The following is a 19,199-nucleotide window of genomic DNA, read 5'->3' on the forward strand; positions in this document are numbered from 1 at the left end:
TCCTGCAGTTTACCGAGCAATCAAGCACTTCAAAAAGAATTCATATTGGAGTAAACTTATTACCTCAGATGGATCCCCATACAGATTTTTAGGGACGAGTGATTGTCTAGAAAAGACAAGTGCAACCATAAGTCCTGCATCATGCAAACAGTAATGCACCCGGAGACCATTCAGAGGGGGTGCGGGGGGGGGGGGTTCTGTTATCTAAGGGAGTAAGAGCTCTATCACAATTAGTCCCTAAAACCTGCAATGAATTTACGAATCGTATCTAAACATCCTCCAAGGACAACGATTCCCAACTATCCAGGGGCAATTTGTTATTTGACAAGGCACCATATCACAGACGATAACCAGGGAACTCCTCACATCGCAATCCCATAGAGAACCGTCGGTCAATGCTTTAAAAGGCGTCTCAAGTCTTTGTATAAACCTTATGTATATGGGGTAAGTTACAAAGAAGACAGCGGGAGAGCAGCACTCCGTGGTGATCAGTATTTATTCATACACCAGTGGTAATACAAGGCGACGTTTCGGCTAACTCCATGTAGCCATTCTCAAGCTTGAGAATGGCTACATGGAGTTAGCCGAAACGTCGCCTTGTATTACCACTGGTGTATGAATAAATACTGATCACCACGGAGTGCTGCTCTCCCGCTGTCTTCTTTGGATCTGTCTTGAGCCTTGAGTCGGGCCCACAGAGCTTGCACCCACCTGGATCTTAATCCGACTGCTTCACTGTGCCGCCCTTACCCCTTTCTTTCTGCTGCATTATGGGGTAAGTTATATATAAAAAATCTGATCTATTAGTAATTGTACTAGGCAACAAACTTTGTGAGAACCATGATTTATATCGGTCTCAAAACTTTTGGACATGAAAGTTAAGTGTTCAATTACATTGTGAGGTCTATAATGGTGACAAATCGCCACGTAAGGACATTGGACTATTGTCATACATGTTCCATCACTCATCGTTGTTCCAAAAAAAAAAATCTACCTATCTGTGGCTTTCTCCCTGAATAGTATATGAATAGTACTGTGCACAAATCTGGTTCCAATGTTCAATCTCCAGTGATCCCAATGATCATCCATGAAGAAGGCTACCTACCTTCAGGTCGTAAAGTTGATGGATTCCCTCAGTTCATGGATTTATTATTGAACCTGCTTACTTACATCATATCAGTTATGGCGACCTCTACTATATCAATGCCGGTTCAATAAATTCCCATAAAAAGAAATGGATAGAGGCGCATCAATGCCTTGGTATGCCATGTTTCTGGTGCTTGGGATGTCTTCAGCATACAAATAAGCCTGTTTCCAGCTAACAAGCTTGGTCCGCTTATAGGATTTCCCAGACCGAACGAACGTGCAGAGTTTAGTCCAGTGATTTGAGATTGGAAAATACTGTAAGTATGTGGAGCAAAGTTTCTCAGTCCGAGCTCACTTGTGTCCACTAACCCTAAACTAAACAAATCTTTGAAAACAGCTATTACACAGCAGGACAACTATCCCTATATTGTTATTCCCAATGCATGAAAAAGTTCCATAGTCCGTTTGTAAAGTTGACTCGCCAATTATGCATTTAAACCCACGTGAGTCCAATCAAAGTCTGGAATAATAAATGCCGTTCCTACTCAGCTGCACCTCCAGATCATTCTCCCCTACCTCAGGAATGAAGCAACTGAGAAGTCCTGAGGGAGGGGCGAGTAAGAGAGCCAATAGCTCTTCCACTAGTGACAGCCAGTGTCTCCCTCAACCCCCTCATTCACCCCTTCCTCAGCAATTCTTTTTAAGCGAGTCACACAGCCAGAATCTCTCTCATAGCAGAGTTGACTGACACCTTGTCAATCAGGAAGCCTGTGACTGGAAGAACATCAATATTCATTACAAATGGACTGTGCAACTTTTCAGGCATGGAGAGGAACAATATAGGGATAGTTGTCCTACTGCATAATAACAGTTTACAAGGTTATGTTTTAACTGACAGGTTCCCTATGATAAATGTATCTTTTTTTATAGTCAACTGTCGAATGCGTTTGTCATAAAATAAACTTTTGTCCAGAAATCAAATAAATTAGTTTATTGGAAAATTGTACATTTTGAAATGTAACAGATCTAGTGATTAAGATTTGAACAGGCAAAAAACAAGAGAAAAATATGTCGAAGTCTTGGCAAAAAGAGGGTAAGGGGGGGGATAAAACATACATCGTCTGTAGTAGCAAAAGTATTATTAGTTTTAAAAGTGGCATTGTGTATGTTACAACATGTACAAATCTCTTGTAGCAGAGAAACAAAATAAAATGCGAGTTAGAGCGGTAAAAGGCCCCCACTGCACGTATTAGTCGCCTGGGCGGTGTGAGAGGTTTATGGCATACAGTACATTCTAGCAATACCCATGGTGTCGGAATCGGAGCTATGAAAATGCATGTGTGTCTGTAGCACTCGATACGATAAGAACCATAAACGTTACTCGTTGTTAGCACATCTGCATGCTAATGTAGTCAGTGGGTCAGGCCCCGGGATACAGTAATACCTCCAACTTCAACATAGTAGAAACGTGAGCATATCCAGTCACCCTTTGCCTGTAAACAATCCTCGGCTTATGGGTTAACAGCACCAAATCTTAAGTGCCTTAACTCCCGCAACGATCCACAATCATCGCTTGCATAAAAGATTCAAGAGGGCGCCCTCTTGTTATACAATATCTACATATATCATACAGCTTGCAGCTCTGTGAAATCACAGTGAAAGCCCTGGAGAAAAAAACAAAAAAAAAACAAAAAACACGCACTCTTTACAGCAGGACGTCAATCCGTAACAGTAAGAATAGGTGAATCGAAACCTTCCCCCCCATACAAAAATGTATGAGTGTCTTCTTCTGGAAACCGTGTCGATTAGAAACTCTAGGCTCTACTTAAAAACCCAGTCGATATTAAAAGTGAAAACAGACCCTCTTATCCGCCATTTTACAAACCGTTTAACTTCACTTACAAATTTCCTTCAAATTTTTTTTCATCCCCCCCCCCTCCTCACACCTGGGGGGGGGGGGGAAACTACCCTCAAACCGTAGTGCAATTAGTTACTTAGTCCATAATGTAAAATGTTATAGCTCTGTGGAAAGATAAGAAGATGCTCCAGTAAACAAGAGATTGGGTAAGCCCCCGACGTAGGCTCAAGTAGTCTGCTATAGCGCTCAAGAAGTCCAAAGTGGCTTCTTTAAAAAAAAAAAAATAAAATAAAATAAGAACTTTAAAAAAAAAACCTTAAAAGCAGAAATAAATAGATAAAAGTGACTGTAAACAGATCCACTTTCCGTTGAACTTCAGTGATTGGCATGACCTTCACAGTCGGCAAAAAAAAAAATAAGTAAGACTAACCTCGGAGCATCGCACCCAGAAACATCCAGTCTCGAAAAAAAAAGAAAAAAAAAAAAACTCCACAAGGAGTTACATTCTTAAAAAACGTTAAGACGCTTAAAACCCTTCAAGTCATTCACTTGGAGATTTTCTTCAGCAGGACTTTGATTTTCGATGGCTTCTTCTTCTCGCCATTCTGCGATAGCTCGTGCGGCGTGGTCTTTAGCACGGGAATCCCATGAACCTCTTGGATCGGCTTGTTGTCGTTCAGGGACGGGGGAAATGGAGGGTGGGGAGGTTTGGAGTTGGGTAAAACACTGGAGAGTTGGTGTAAGCTGCAGGATTTCTCCAAAATCCCATTGTACACTTTACTGGCTGGGCTAAAGACCATGCTTTGGCTTTCCGTCAAGCCTGTGGTGTCAGGGGAGGTGGTTTTAGAGACGTCGGGGGTTACGGGAGAGTCTGTAGACAGAGACTCCTCGCCGGAGGTTTCCTCTTTCGAGATCTTCCGTACAGGCTGCTGCTGCTGCTGAACCTCCAGACTTGAAGGTGGGGACTGTCTTCTTCCGATTGAAGAGTTTAAAGAATCACATTCTGAGCTTGTATCTTGAGCTTCCCTGTGAATACACAAAAAAAAATAATTTGTTGAATTTGTAAAAAATTTGAGTAAGGCCCCACTGCCACGACTCTGGAAGGTCCGCCCCCAAACGGTCATAAAACGGAACAGAACTAACAAGGAGAGCACAGTTCCAATCGGACATTCCAGCAAACACACAATGAGAATTGTAAAAAAAATTTTTTTTTTTTAATTATGGATCTAAAAATATGCTCTTATTCAACAATTTAAAAAATTCAACACCTCTGCAGCATCTCACTTCAAAAAGAGAGCCTTTTTTTTTTTTTAAAGTTAGGGGAAGCCATTGCCAGACACAAGTCTCCCGTTTTGGGCATTGGCATCCTCGTGTTTTTAGGTGATGCAAGGTCACCCTCTGGTCAGTGGGAATAAGGGATCGATACCGAAATATCAAGAAGGGCAAGTGATGTTGGACACACATTACATCAACCCCTCTGCCCCTATTCTTAAGGGAAAAGTAAAATTGGTCATGGACTAGTAGATACTTCGGAGTATGAGACCTCAGCGCGGCCTCTTCAGCACCTACTGAAAATAGTCTGATTTACAGCGTCATACGATGCCTCCCTAGACGCGAGTGGGTAATAAAAAATAAAGACGCCGTGCCCAAATTATTATCCAATATATAGAACACAAGGGAGCGTTACTATCCAAATAGTTAGTGATTCTACACTAAATAGAGAGAGGTTAAAAAGGGAGGAAAATATAGAATAAAAGGCTGGTGAAAGCAAGCCTTGTCCATAGGTTGTGTCCAATATAGTAGCTCAGGCCAATGAAGCTGCAATACCGGATGCAACCTGCGGACAACAGTGGCGCTGTTTGCTGAAAATATATAGCAGACTTTTGATTTCTAATGCTTGATAATACATCGGAGTTCCTAATATTCATATACCACGTCTCTGACATCACATCAAAATCTGCCATGATAAACCAGGGACAGTTACTCATAGATCCAGGCACCGTGACTGTGGGCTCTGAGGAGTGCTGTAGCTTCAGACTATGCTACCCTGTGTTGGAGAACTTCCCCCTCCTACCCTGTGAGATTTTATCAGGCAGAGGGAAGCAGAAGTGCTAGGGGAGTGTAATAGCCTGTGAAGCTACAGCACGGAAGGGCTCTGGTAATGCCCCCCGAAGCCCTTGTAGCACATTAGCACATTTTAAAACTAGCTTTTTGAAGGAAGAATGCCATGGATAAGAAATATAAGAAGATTACCACAGTCACAGAGCCCGGATCTATGAGTAAGTGTCCCTGGTTTATCATGATGGATTTTGATGATGGCTTTCCTTTCTAGAGCTGCAGTAATCGGACTCTAGCTACAATGGCCGCCTGGATGTAAACTTCACAGATTTTTTGGCTTTGTTTACCCCCAGCAACTCTAGACGGTTAAAAACGCATCCCCTTGCAGGCTCCATTATTAATCAGATATTTTCAAATTAATTTTATTATATATTTTTTTTTTTATTATTTGTAGATGCCGAATCTCCCAGTTCCTTGTTTGAACCGTATCATGGGGGTCACGATCTGCAGCGCTATTTGCAGTTAGAGAGATTAGAAGTAGTAAAAGTCCACACAAAAGCAAGCAACGGGAAAAAAAGTTATTGCGCCAAACAGATATTTAAAAAATTTGGCCAAAAATCGCTGGAAACATGCAAATTGACCACCACATTTCAAAACGGACCACAAACCCCAATACCAGGTTGTGGTACGCGATGGTCACACACACACACGACTGTCTGATTTGTACTTGCTTGTGTGTAGGGCAGAATCCCAGGTAGGTTATGGAGACTATAGGCTAGAGGTAGGTGCACCTTAGACATACAATCTACCTTTTGGCCATATTAGCGTGACTTAATTTCTCATACCACTGCTTCTCGGCAATGAAATAGATGGCATCCTCCTCCTCCTCGGTGCGGTACAGCGCGGGGCAGCTCGATATGGACAGAATGTCTGGATCAGGTGACTGCAGGACGTGCTGAGACTGGGGGGAAGGTGGAATTACATTACGTCGAGGGCGACACATGCTGCTGCTTCGTGCCAATGTTCCATGAGTTTTCAGAATGGAACCTTCAGGAGACAGGAAGGGAATTTTAATCACACAAAAGAGGGAGAAAAGAAAACGGCTGAATAAACATGAGATCATGTGATTAAAAAATAAAAAAACACCCAGGAAGCTGTTTACAGGAAAGTAATACACGGCGTTCTATAAAAAGAATAAAACTTTACTGCCCCCTCCCCTGTAAACATTGGACATATTAATAACTAAATCATTAGAGCTTCCAATTCATTGCTGGACGCGCTCCAATCCGTGTTCAGGCTGCAGCTTCTGTGCAGCACATGTCATCGGGAAAGATAGACACCAGGGGGCGCTCCAGGAAAATTAAACTGTACTCTGTGTAGTACATGGAAAACCTCCATGACGGAGGGTCCGCATCTTGTATGTGAGTGAATAAGCAGCAGGAATATACATGCAAGTAATACATGGAGTTAGTAATTTTTATTGCAGGGAATCTTTTTCTTATAAAAGTTTTAATCAGAAAACTATTTAGTTGTATTGACAAGCTGCTTCCCATCACGAAATGATATGTGATGATAAGTGACAGGGGGGCGCTACACTAGACCAGATTTACCTTTTCGACTATACTGGAACAGTTCCTGCTTGTTAAAGGAAACGGATTATGATTGTTAAAGGGGTTGTACCGAATTATCTTGCTATCCCCTATTATAGACCAAGTGCCCAAACTACAACAAATATGAACTTATTTATAGCAAAGTGCTAACAAAGCAATTTAAGCAGTAATTTATTGTTCCCTGCTTTGTTACAATTTTCAATCGTATCGGCGTCCTGAGGACATCAAGGGATATCTCCTCATACGTTGTCTGGAGGAATAACAGAGGAACCACGTACTGCAAAATTGTGCACAAAGATGCTAAAACAGACACGTCAGGACTGAACAAGACTGAAGCTCAGAGGAACATTTTTTCTTTTCGAAAAAACCACCCGATCCTTAATCCTGCCTAGAGTTCAGCCAAATCTTTAGTGTACAAGTCTAGCATCAGGAACCAAAGAAAGAGTATTACTAATAATCCCTGTGTCTACAGGTGTCAGCGATCCAGCGGTGGACCCCTCCCTTAGTGTACGTGACAAGGCAGCATTTCCCAGAAGACCAAGTACATATAGCTGGGCTGATAGATACAATGAAAACCCTGAAAATATGACCAGGAGACCCCATATATGTGTCAAATGTAGTGTAGTCAGAGAACCAAATGCAGGGATATCCCCAAATATACAACAGGTTATAGGCTGAAGTCTCATCACCTACCATGGAACTGGGATATGATGGGCGGCGTGTCCTCATCCAGGTCGTCCACCCCACCCGCTATGGGGTAAGGAGGGATGGAGACCCTGGGCATCACCACCCAGCTGTGCTCCGAGTACAGCGTAGATGTCAGGTTGGGTAAACCAGAATTGTGCACAATCTGAAAACCACACATCTTCTCAATCTGCTGCCAACGATAAAGTCGCTCCCGCAGACACGTGGTTAACTCAGAAAGCGCTTTCCTGCAGAGCGAAGAGAAAAAATGGTTAATGCGTCCGACCATTCATGAGTGAAGACCTATAAATGTATCACAACCAATGAATGAAAAAACTTGCTAAAAATTCACGGACATTAAAGCCTTTTCATTAGTCTCAATTTTAGGAGGAAACAGTGTGATCAGTGGAGGTCCGACTACTGGGAACCTCACCAATCACCGGATCAGACCCTGCCTATCACACGATGGATCGGCAGGTCAGGTAATGTGTCCTGCTGCTCCATTCAAAAACAGGGTAGCTTCAGAAATTGCTGACCGAGCACAGCACTCGCCTATCTTGGGCACTCTTATAGACTGTGAATGGGAGTGTAGAGATACCTGGTTGTCAATTTCTGACACTTTCATAGTAATGAATGGTGAGGCGAGATGCCTGACCTGCTGCTTCATTATGTAGTGAGAACAGGCCCCATAATCTGGTGATGGGCAGTGGTGTAATCTCGTGATTGGAGAGGTTCCCAGCCGTCAGATCTCCACTGATCGCACCATTATCCATATAGGATAGGAAATGAGGACAACAGCAAAAAAGAGATTTAACCCCTTAATGACGAGACCTGAAAAAGCTTTAATTGACCGAGAATGTTTTAGCACATTTTTGTGCGTAGTGCTTTTTTCCCTTTTTTTGAGGTTCTTTACATGACACTAAGGGCTAGTTATGAGATATTGGATGTATTGCAGGCAAACGCTATTTTTTTTTTTTTCATATTGTAGCAGGGGTTTTTCTTAAAATTGGAAAATATTAGAGTAAGATTTTTACACATATATACACACACATAACATACTGTATATATGTCATAAATATTGGGCATAAGAGCAACAGTTACAGGGGTAAAGGACCCACTCTGGGGGCAGATGTCTGACTGGAGAATTATAGCAGATGTTTTACATTAATCCCAAGTGAACAGCAGGTACAGATAGTGAGCTTTAGGAAAAGTAGGGTGTCAGAAGCAGCAGCGCAGCCGGCCATGAGCAGGCATTAGAACAGGAAATATGGAAAATGAAGACAAAGATATTATAAATTTCTCAATGCTACACGAAGGAAAGTGTAAAGGTGTCATTGTCTTACTGGTATAATTGAACCCAGGCAGATTTCTAGCTGTTAGCGCTGCGGTGCCAGAACTTACTTTGCTTCTAGAATTTTATGGTCCACCTCATCCAATGAAGAGCTGTGTGCAACATGCAACGTCCCAAATACTGTGCTCCTCTTCTTCTTGATTTTCTCTGCCTGGAACATAAAATGATAGTTTAAAAAGACAATACTGGAATCACTGGCCAAATATCTGGACTACACACGTTTTGCACCACATTGTGTGTTCCGGACTTCTTATTTGCTTTGGATCAGAAGGTGCACGGCTTACTGGAAAGTCAATAGGTGGAGTACACACAGAGACTAGACTGATGTATTGAGCACTAACCCAAGTTTAGATTGTTTCACTATAAGCTGCTATTAGAATATCTGCCCTACTGATGACCGGGGACACTTAAAGGAGCTGACCCCTTATAGTAACCTGTAACAGGGTAAGTACAAGACTGTAAAAGAATGATCTACACTCACCGGCCACTTTATTAGGTACACCATGCTAGTAACGGGTTGGACCCCCTTTTGCCTTCAGAACTGCCTCAATTCTTCGTGGCATAGATTCAACAAGGTGCTGGAAGCTCCTCAAAGATTTTGGTCCATATTGACATGATGGCATCACACAGTTGCCGCAGATTTGTCGGCTGCACATCCATGATGCGAATCTCCCGTTCCACCACATCCCAAAGATGCTCTATTGGATTGAGATCTGGTGACTGTGGAGGCCATTTGAGTACAGTGAACTCATTGTCATGTTCAAGAAACCAGTCTGAGATGATTCCAGCTTTATGACATGGCACATTATCCTGCTGAAAGTAGCCATCAAATGTTGGGTACATTGTGGTCATAAAGGGATGGACATGGTCAGTAACAATACTCAGGTAGGCTGTGGCATTACAACGATGCTCAATTGGTACCAAGGGGCCCAAAGAGTGCCAAGAAAATATTCCCCACACCATGACACCACCACCATCAGCCTGAACCGTTGATACAAGGCAGGATGGATCCATGCTTTCATGTTGTTGACGCCAAATTCTGACCCTACCATCCGAATGTCACAGCAGAAATCGAGACTCATCAGACCAGGCAACGTTTTTCCAATCTTCTACTGTCCAATTTCGATGAGCTTGTGCAAATTGTAGCCTCAGTGTAGCCATGTGATTGGCTGATTAGAAATTAAGTGTTAATGAGCAGTTGGACAGGTGTACCTAATAAAGTGGGCAGTGAGTGTATATTACACCCTATAAAAGTTAGCGGTTGACCAAGAGTCACATTATGCCGGGGGGAACAGGACGCGGGACATCCGCACAACCCTCTGATATGAGAGTGGTTATGATGGAGGAGTCCGTATGGAAATGTGCTGTACTTCACGGAGCCTCATAGAAACCTCTGTGTGCGGTAACATGTGTTTTACCTCCTCTTTGGCGATTGCCAGCTGCATTTCTGCGTTCTGCTTCTTGATGTTGTAGTACTGCACCTCCACCTCATGTGTCAGCTGCAGCCATTTCTGGAGTGTATCGGGGACAGACCAGTTACTCCGAAGTTCAAACTCCTTTTCCGCTTTCTTCAGAGCCATACGAACCTGCAAAGTCAGAGAACAGCAAGAACGTTTATCAGAGCGGCAGACTCTTCCCAATATCGAGGGTGGGAATGGTGAGGCCCACCGATGTCTCCCCACAAGCGCTACAATATATTTATTGCAAAGTTTCACTTTTATGTAAAGTTTTATGCAGACAGCTACTTCTCAATTCCAAAATTAATCCAATCCCATAAATAGAATCCAAATATGCACCCATTCTTCTGGTACACACTGTACGGCCATATTAAGATTATTTACCACTCCACAACTGTTCCCATTATACTTCACTGAGGTGAACCCCAAACACATCCTTTGGTGAGAAAGGAGCAGGGGAAACCATACTTTACCCGGCGTTCTGAGCATGCGCAGAACGCAGGCCTGCGGCTGCGCAAGCGCAGAACGCCAGGTACTCGGACAAGGGCGCGCAGCTCTAAGATGAAATGGTAGGAGGAGAAAATAGGCTACTGGGGTGTGGAGTAGCAGCGACGTGTAGCCTCATGTCCGGCTACTCCACGCCCCAGTAGCCGCTTAAGAAAATACACATATCAGCGCTACAAAGTTTTCTAAAAGATAGCGGGAACGTGAGGATAAACTCTAAAAAGGGCCATCCTCACGTCCCATTCATCCACCTACCACCCCTTCTACGGACTGATTCTGACAAACACTGGTGTGAATTCAGCCCAAAGTTCTGCGGCCCTTGGAATGGTTCAGTGTGACAACGTGGCCAACAGAACAATAAAAGGTTATAGAAGGCCCTTAAAGGGGTTGTCCATAAGTGATAATGTTTGTGTAATGAAAAGTTAAACAACTTTCCAGTTTCTGTAACAATTCCTTAGTTTTCTGGATGTCTGCTTGATGTCATTCTATAGGAGGCGTCATTGTTTACTTCCTGGGAAGACTGAAGCAGACAGAGCAGGAGAGTAACAATACGACCCACCACTATATAATCCACATACCTGGACCAGCTCCTCCTCGGCATACTTCAGTCTGCTCAGCTCACACTCCGCCCCTTCCCTCAGTTCTCGGAGGCGATGAGCTTCCCGCTTGGCATCGCTAATTTCGTCCATGAGCTTCCGCTCCAAGTTTTGTTTCTCTACTGCGACGGTCCGATTTTCTTCTTGAGCTTTTTCTAACCTTTAATGGAGAATAAGGAAACACACGGATATCACTGCTATGTATTTACAGAGGATCGTGATATTAACACAAGGAACATAAGCCATGAACATCTTCGTAGCCCTGGCGCACCATCTACTAATGGACATGCAAATACTTTGCTATGTAGTAAGATGTAGTAAGAGAATCACTCCTGCAACACATCTAAGCCTATACCAGTTTGCAAACTATAAATGGGTTGTCACAGTCATTGATCGGTAAGAATCACAAGAAAGGGACCCTACACCTCTCCAAAGAACTGGGGTCCCATAATTACTAATGGATGGATCGGAAGGACGAGCATGCACCCTGCTGCTCTGTTATACAGAATGTCTGAATTACTGAGTACAGCTCTCAGTTATCTCCGACTGCCCCCGAATAAAGTGAACGGCTCGTGCTCATGCTGCAAATCCACTCATTAGTGAATATGGGATGCCCATTCTCTGGACTGCCGAGGGTCCAATTCTTGTAATTGGAGGGGTTTCCATTATTCAGACCCACACAGATCAGCTACTTATTGCTTCTCCACAATAAAGGGGATAACAAATACTTGTGACAACCCCTTCAAACTAAGCCACGTCATGCACAATGTATGGTCAAATGTGGGCACGATTCTGGAAACGGGTTTCAAACCTCGGACAACATCCCCTGACCGCCTCCTACTTCCTGTGACGCATAGGAAGTGACTGCCCAACCACTGATCGGTCACAGTCGGCACTTGTTGAGAAGGGGCCAAAAAATGATAAAGCATGACCCAAAGTATTTCAATATCAGAGTACTGCTTTTAGATACACCACATGTTACCGCATGTGTATGTCACGCGCCTTAGCTAAAACAAAAAACTAAATTTGCATCAGGATGGAATATTTTTTTTAAACACCATTTCCTCCATGCAAAGTGAAAGCTTAGAGGGCAGCGAGATCAGATACGATGGTGGATTTATTTGCATCCTTCTGATGATGACATTCCCCTTTTCTTACCTTTCCTGAAGCTCCAGGAGACTAAACTCGGCCTTCTGCAGCCCCTCCAAATCTTTCATCATCTGTGCTATGTGCTCCTTCGAGGTCTTGTTCTGTGTGTAAGCAAACCAGCAGCCGCCGACCCCGATCACTATAGAGATGGTCAGTACAAAGTCCTTCACCCAGTTATGAGGAGGGCCTGAAAGACAAGGATTCCCATCGGTCACACGGTACTATGACTACCCCCATCATCTCATAAAGAGATCTTGTACTCACGTGTTAATGGTCCAAACAGAACGACATCCAACGCCTTCAGGTGAAGCTTCTGTCGGTGGCTCCGGTCGGTGACCTTCAGTTGCGAGATCATAAACGCCGGCTCATTCACAGCTATCCTGTTCGTAAAATCGAAGAAAAGCAAAAGAGGAATATTAGTAAGGGATGAAAATGTGTGTGAGGGATCCGTAATCCTTATGGAAATCGATTCACAGGACACCTTTTCAGTTATATGGAGTCTTACAGACCATGCAAGCTCCATTGGGGATTCTGGGTAAGGAATACGTGAATAAAACTTTACCTCCGGTCCTACATTAAATGTCTGTCTTTCAATAAACCTACATGACGATGGTCTCTCACATAGCCAATCCAGCTCTCCATGCTGTACCGCGTGGATGCAATAACATTGAAGCGACCATCTAAAAGTGGGGAGACCATTCGTTTTGGGAAATACTTACTGATTTGGCTATTACCCCGTGTCATCCCAATACACTTCTTTGAAGTCAGCCATTGATGTAGAAGGAGCTGTCAGATTTAAGGTAGAACTGGTGGCATAGGTTTATTTTTCCTGTAAAACTGATTAGCATATTCCTTACCCAGAACACCCAATGCAGCGTGCTTAGGCTTTTACGACTCTGTATCCATTAAAAGTAAAGAATTAAAAGGCCAGTGGGGAGTAAGGAATATTCTCAAAAGTTTTACAGGAAAAATTAAACTATACTTCCAGTGGCACTTCCAATAAGGCAGCTCCCTCTACATCAATATCTGACTATTCACTCCCCTCGTTCCAATACAAGGCCAGCCCATAACCTACTCTATGCTCTGTGGATAGGCGGGATGCGTGTTTGAATGGAGGAGTTAATGAATTAAAAGACAAGGTGGTTCCGGTGACGTAGCCTTCTTAGGACGCATCTACCATCAGTTTTCCTTAAAGTTTGTTGTAAGTGGACAGTGCTGTTTCTGATGTTACTGCATCTCGTCAGTACAGCATAGGTAACTGGTTTGGTTAGATGAAAGACCATCGACGAGAGTCGGGAAGGAATTTATTCTCTGAAATGTGGAGTTGGGAAATCCAAATGCTTTATTTTTGAGAGAAAAAAAAAAAAAAGTCTTAAAATTATTCAAATGAGCCTCAGGATCTTCATTGACTTCCAAATATTCACACCTCTATACGGTGTTTATTTCCACCTCCTTCCACTTCTCCGCAGGCAGAGAGCAATTGAAGTCTGCCGGGTCTGACAATGGAACAGCAAGGGGCTCTTGTGACGTAAATAGTATAATGCACAAAGTACATAAATATTAAAAGACGTTTTTCTGTAGGAAGAAAACCAGACACTCGCTCATATATCCAGGCACCGTGACTGTTATAATCTTATATCTTATACTCTCCTTTCTTCTGAAATCAACTTTTATTATCATGCTTATGGAGTCAGAAGGGCTCTGGGGGAGTTACTGGAGCCCCTAAGTGCTGCAGTTTCACAGGCAGTTACCTGCTCCCAATGTTTGAGATGACATCAGCAGAGGGAGAAGGGAATTGTTAAGGGAGCAGAAGGGGGAGACAGTAACAATATGTGAATCGGCAGCACAAAGGAGGCTCTGGTAACACCACCAGGAGCCCCTTAGGCTCATTAACATCATTTTAAAAAGTTTAAAAATTTAAGGAGGAAGGAGATCATGGAGAAGACATGTAAGAAGATTACCGCAGCCGCAGGGCCTGCTTTATCATGTAGATTTCCATTACAATATCTGACGACTCTTCCCATGTTATGTAATTTCTCAGCAGGATGACTCTTACCTGGGCAGAGTTGTTCCTTTCACAGAGTTTTCTCGAAAGTTCTTCTCGTACTGCGGGAGCTCCACAAACTCAAACAACCACTGCAGCGTCTCCTCCTCCGTCCAGTTATGAACTGTAAGAAAAATGTCGCTCCGTCAGAACGAGTCATAGAACATTCCGGACAAATAGGAAACGCGTTATTATGTAGGAACAGAACGTTGCGAGATTTCCACCTTTACACCAGATACATTGTAGCTGCCTCTATGTGCGGTGTATGTAACGCGGATGTATAACCCATCACCCACATGTTAAACCAACATATAGAAAAAAGAAACAAAGGACGACAAAGGTCGCACTTACACTACGTCTTCTGCACGTCTTGGGGAATTGACATAGTCTCAGATTTCATTATAAGGGGAGAACACTACTGTCAGCTCTGTTATCCATCTTACCATGAAGGATATTCACAACCAAGGCCATTACCCAGAGATCACCCTGGGTGTCAGACATGAAGAGGCTTTTTTTCTTTTATTTTAGATCAATTATGGTCAAATTCAAATAATCGCAATATCATTGTGCCCGGCGCTGCACTCACAAGGCATCAGACCTCGGTGCAGAAAGCTCCCAGAATCCTCCTGGTCCTACAATACAAGCTCAACCCAAGTGTAGCCACTGTGCCTGATGACAGCAGAAGTGTGAGTGCAGCTCTGGAGCATAGAGAATTAAAGAAAATCCTATAAAAATAATCATGATAAATCAGGGACATTACTCACAGATCCAGGCACAGAGACTGTGGGAATTTTCTTATGTGTGTTATCCATGGTCTCCTTCTAAAATCAAAATTATGCTAATTATCCAGAAGGGTTCTGGGAGTGTTACCAGAGCCCCTCTGTGCTCTGTATTCATAGGGCTCTCGGCTTCCTTAACACTTCCCTCCATTCTGTATTCTTACAGTTAGAGAGAGGTGTTCCTGCACAGTGTAAAAGCCCGTGAAGCTGCAGCACAGAGAGGCTCTGTTAACGCATCATTTTGTAAGTTGATTTTAGAAGGAAGGAGGCCACCGGTAACAATTTTAGAAAGATTACCAGTGTCACGGTGCCTGGAACTATAAGAAAGTGTCCTTGGTTTATCATGATGGATTTTCATTTCCCTTTATAGGGAACCTGACAACAAACCACCCACAGGACCTTATCGACCAATGGTTTAGTGTCTAAAAACTACCCCTAAAAGTTAACCAAAAAAACCACAACATTTAGTGAACGCAGTACACCCCGGCATCAATGCACAAGCCGGGAAACCGGGATATTATCTTATTATGTTTATGATGATTTTTTTTCTGAGGCCACACAAAAGATGCTATAAAAGGTCGATTTAGGATCCCAAACCACTGGTCCATATGGACTTGTAGTGCTTTTACTGTCCCAAATAGATCGGACAGAAACTCTAAATTTTTAAAATTGATTTTGCACCAAACTAACTCTTTATCCCCCCCCCCCCCCCAACAAATATTATATTGTCAGTGACAGGTCACAAGAACCTCAAAAAATCTGACCACACAAATCGTGAACTGCTATATAAAAGTTGGAAGAGAATATCCCAAAATCCTTTCCCCAACTTAATAAATAGCAGGGGAGACCAAAATCAGTGTTCATAGCTTTTTTTTTTTAATTACATCACAATTTGTGGCTCAAGGCAAACTTTTTTTTTAAACTAATCCCACAAAACCCCCTTAAGCCCTCAGATAGGACTTTTAGGAGTTAAAATCCATATCACCTCTCCCCATCAGGAATGTGAACGGTATAAAGCGGAGCTCAATGACTTCTCTCACTGGGACCTTATAAGGAATAAGAGTTTCTCCTGTTATTCAATGAAATTGTCCACATCAGCGATTAGTGCCGGAGACTTCACGGGGGGAAATATTATTTTACAAAACATTCACTTTTTTTTCCTCTCTCTCAAACCGTCTCCAAAATCTAAATAGCTTCAAAAAGTGTTAAACATTTATCAAAGGGATGTGAAAGGTATTAAAGCTTCAGATTTATGAATGTATATGTGCCCAAGCTGTGAGATCCCTAGAAGAGGAGGCCGAGCTCTGAAATATATATATACATACAGGTAGCTTCATCGCAAAACACAGGGCGAGTCAAAAGTCCCAAGACACCCTTTTAATTTCAGAAACAAAATAAAACATGGCGGATCTGAATACCCCAGCATGTAACGGGTGAGGAGGGGATTACCGGTTAGGCATTGTCCAGAACATGGCTGTCATCTTCAAAGCCTTATTGGATCCAGGGCAGGAGGTGGATTATGGATCAAAAAGTTAAAAACACAGTAAATAGCAACAACCACCGGTAAAGTTCCCTGTGATGCACAGCTACAACACGGTATCCCGGGTGCTGAACAGAGAGTACAAGGCGCTGGGTCTAGTCGTTATGACCCCACTTCTAGGGAGGATCTCCGAGTTGATAACAATTGAAGCCCAAGTTTTTGTGAGACAATTTTGGACTGCCCACCAAAATATTGAATACTATGTTCTGTACAAGGTTGAGTGCGCCGACGACAAAATCACAAAATTGAAATCACATTTATTAACCAATGGAGGCCTGGATTTGGAGTCCCCAACAAAAGTGAAATAACACACTACAGGCTGATCCAACTTTAATGCAAAACAAGACAAAATGAGGCTCCGTATTGTTTGTGGCCTCCACGTGCCTGTATGACCTCTGTACAACACCTTGGCGTGCTCCTGATGAGGCTCAGTATTGTGTGTGGCCTCCACGTGCCTGTATGACCTCCGCACAACACCTCGGCGTGCTCCTGATGTGGCTCAGTATTGTGTGTGGCCTCCACGTGCCTGTATGACCACCGCACAACACCTCGGCGTGCTCCTGATGATGCTCAGTATTGTGTGTGGCCTCCACGTGCCTGTATGACCTTCCGTACAACACCTCGGTATGCTCCTTATGTGGCTCAGTATTGTGTGTGGCCTCCACGTGCCTGTATGACCTCCGCACAACACCTCGGCGTGCTCCTGCTGTGGGTCAGTATTGTGTGTGGCCTCCACGTGCCTGTATGACCTCCGTACAACGCCTCTGTATGCTCCTTATGTGGCTCAGTATTGTGTGTTTGGCCTCTACTTGCCTGTATAACCTCCCTACAACACCTCAGCGTGTTCCTGGTGAGGTTGCGGATGGTCTCCTAAGGGATCTCCTCCCAGACTTGGAAAAAAGCATCCGCCAACTCCTGGACAGTCTGTGGTGCAATGTGACATTGGTGGATGGAGTGAGACATGATATCCAAGATGTGCTCATTCATAGCTTCAAAGGCTTCATCTTGCAGGAACCTCTGACACACTCCTGTCACACGAGGTCTAGCATTATCCTGCATTAGGATGAACCCAGGGTCAACCGCACCAGCATATGGTCTCATTTCAGTATCTAATGGCAGTCAGGCTGCCTCTGGGGAGCACATGGAAGGCTGTGGAGCAATCCTGGAGCATCTGTTCTCAGAAATCCTTGTTGTGCAGATTCCCCAATATTCCTCCTCCCGGTCACAAACCATAATATCACTTTTACACCGGTACCGGCTCAGACACAAGTCTCCATCCTAAGAACGCAGATTAGGGGGGAGAAATGGGAAGTATTTTGTAATATTTTGGTCTCAAAACAGATTTTTTTTGTCTTGTTTTTGGTGTGGAAGTTAATCCCCTCAATAACACAAGCCGCGGCTTGCCCAGATTTAGCGACCGAATAATCACTACAATCATTCATTGTACGGTCTTTATCCAGATTAATATTCAGGACATTTTTGCGGATCACACTTACAAGCTGTACTTCAGCTGGGGGTATATTTGGTCAGCGTGGATTTCCTTTCATCTTGGAAGTCGTTCTTCCAATTTTTTTTTTTTTTTACTAGAGGAGCGTAATCCGTTGTTTATCGGAAGGCTGGGGAATGGAGAGTTAGGAAGTGTCAAGTCCCGCCAAGTTTTTTATGGTGACATTCGGGAATAATATTTTTGGGTAAAACTAAAACACAAAATTCAGCTCTCGTGGAACATGAGTAAAAGCAAAATAAACCATTATGAGCCGCTCGCTGGTCTGCGGGGCTAAAAATACGTTTCTATATATATTGAGGGTTTTATATTTTGCAGCGGTGTCAAGAGCCCAATATAAAATTATAGGAACAGCTTTAGGCCGCGTTCACACTGTGTGCTCGAGACACAACCCAAAGGTGGTGCTGTTCTGAAATTGAGGTAAAACTGCGTTTCCGCTGCATTTGCTGAACGGATGTTTAGCAAACGCAACGTGATCACGGGGTGGGGTGGGGGAGCCTTTGAATTGCATCTCAAAATGCACTGTACGAACGCAGCCTGAAACACAGGGGTTGCAACCATTTAGATGTAGAAGTACAAGTTGTTCCTTATAATCCAAGAGGGTCTTGGCAGCTAAAATCAGAGCGATCGCCTCTAACCAGCGGATGAACCTGCAGATGTCTGATCTCAGTGGCCACTGCTGGAGGGATGTGGTATTACATCTGCATCTGTCCATTCTCTCTGGGGATTCTGGTGCCGGACCCTCACCTATTTTTAAGCAAATCAAACTACTGCCAAGTTCTGGAGTCTGCACGGACAGCTCCAAAATACACAAACATTATATTAATCCGTTCCTAAGAGGCGATGTATATTGGATTACCGTTAAGCAGGAAGATTACACATTATCTTCATATTTGGAGATGTCCTTTCTTGCTTATCTTAGCTACAATCCCAGTGTCCCCGCTGACCCACTACAAACTCTAAATTATATATGCCTGGA

The 19,199-nt window shown here is 43.4% G+C and overlaps 1 protein-coding gene across 2 annotated transcripts in view; it reads right to left on the reverse strand.

Annotated features, from left to right (window-relative positions):
- Positions 1-3,254: 3,254 nt before the first annotated feature.
- The window catches only part of STIM2 (stromal interaction molecule 2), a 53,301-nt gene continuing 37,356 nt past the window's right edge, over positions 3,255-19,199 (reverse strand). The window contains exons 5-13 of one of the 2 annotated variants that reach the window (XM_072125982.1): positions 14,410-14,521; positions 12,618-12,733; positions 12,363-12,540; positions 11,187-11,364; positions 10,066-10,233; positions 8,698-8,798; positions 7,306-7,544; positions 5,812-6,049; positions 3,255-3,970 (exon numbers count right to left, since the gene is read on the reverse strand). In XM_072125982.1, coding sequence (XP_071982083.1) covers positions 3,490-3,970; positions 5,812-6,049; positions 7,306-7,544; positions 8,698-8,798; positions 10,066-10,233; positions 11,187-11,364; positions 12,363-12,540; positions 12,618-12,733; positions 14,410-14,521 — 1,811 coding nt within the window. In that variant the 3' untranslated portion in view covers positions 3,255-3,489. The remainder of the gene's footprint in view (positions 3,971-5,811; positions 6,050-7,305; positions 7,545-8,697; positions 8,799-10,065; positions 10,234-11,186; positions 11,365-12,362; positions 12,541-12,617; positions 12,734-14,409; positions 14,522-19,199) is intronic. The other variant, XM_072125983.1, reaches the window with a different exon arrangement.

Source organism: Engystomops pustulosus, chromosome 1 (genome assembly GCF_040894005.1).
Source record: "Engystomops pustulosus chromosome 1, aEngPut4.maternal, whole genome shotgun sequence".
NCBI classification, from domain to species: domain Eukaryota; kingdom Metazoa; phylum Chordata; class Amphibia; order Anura; family Leptodactylidae; genus Engystomops; species Engystomops pustulosus.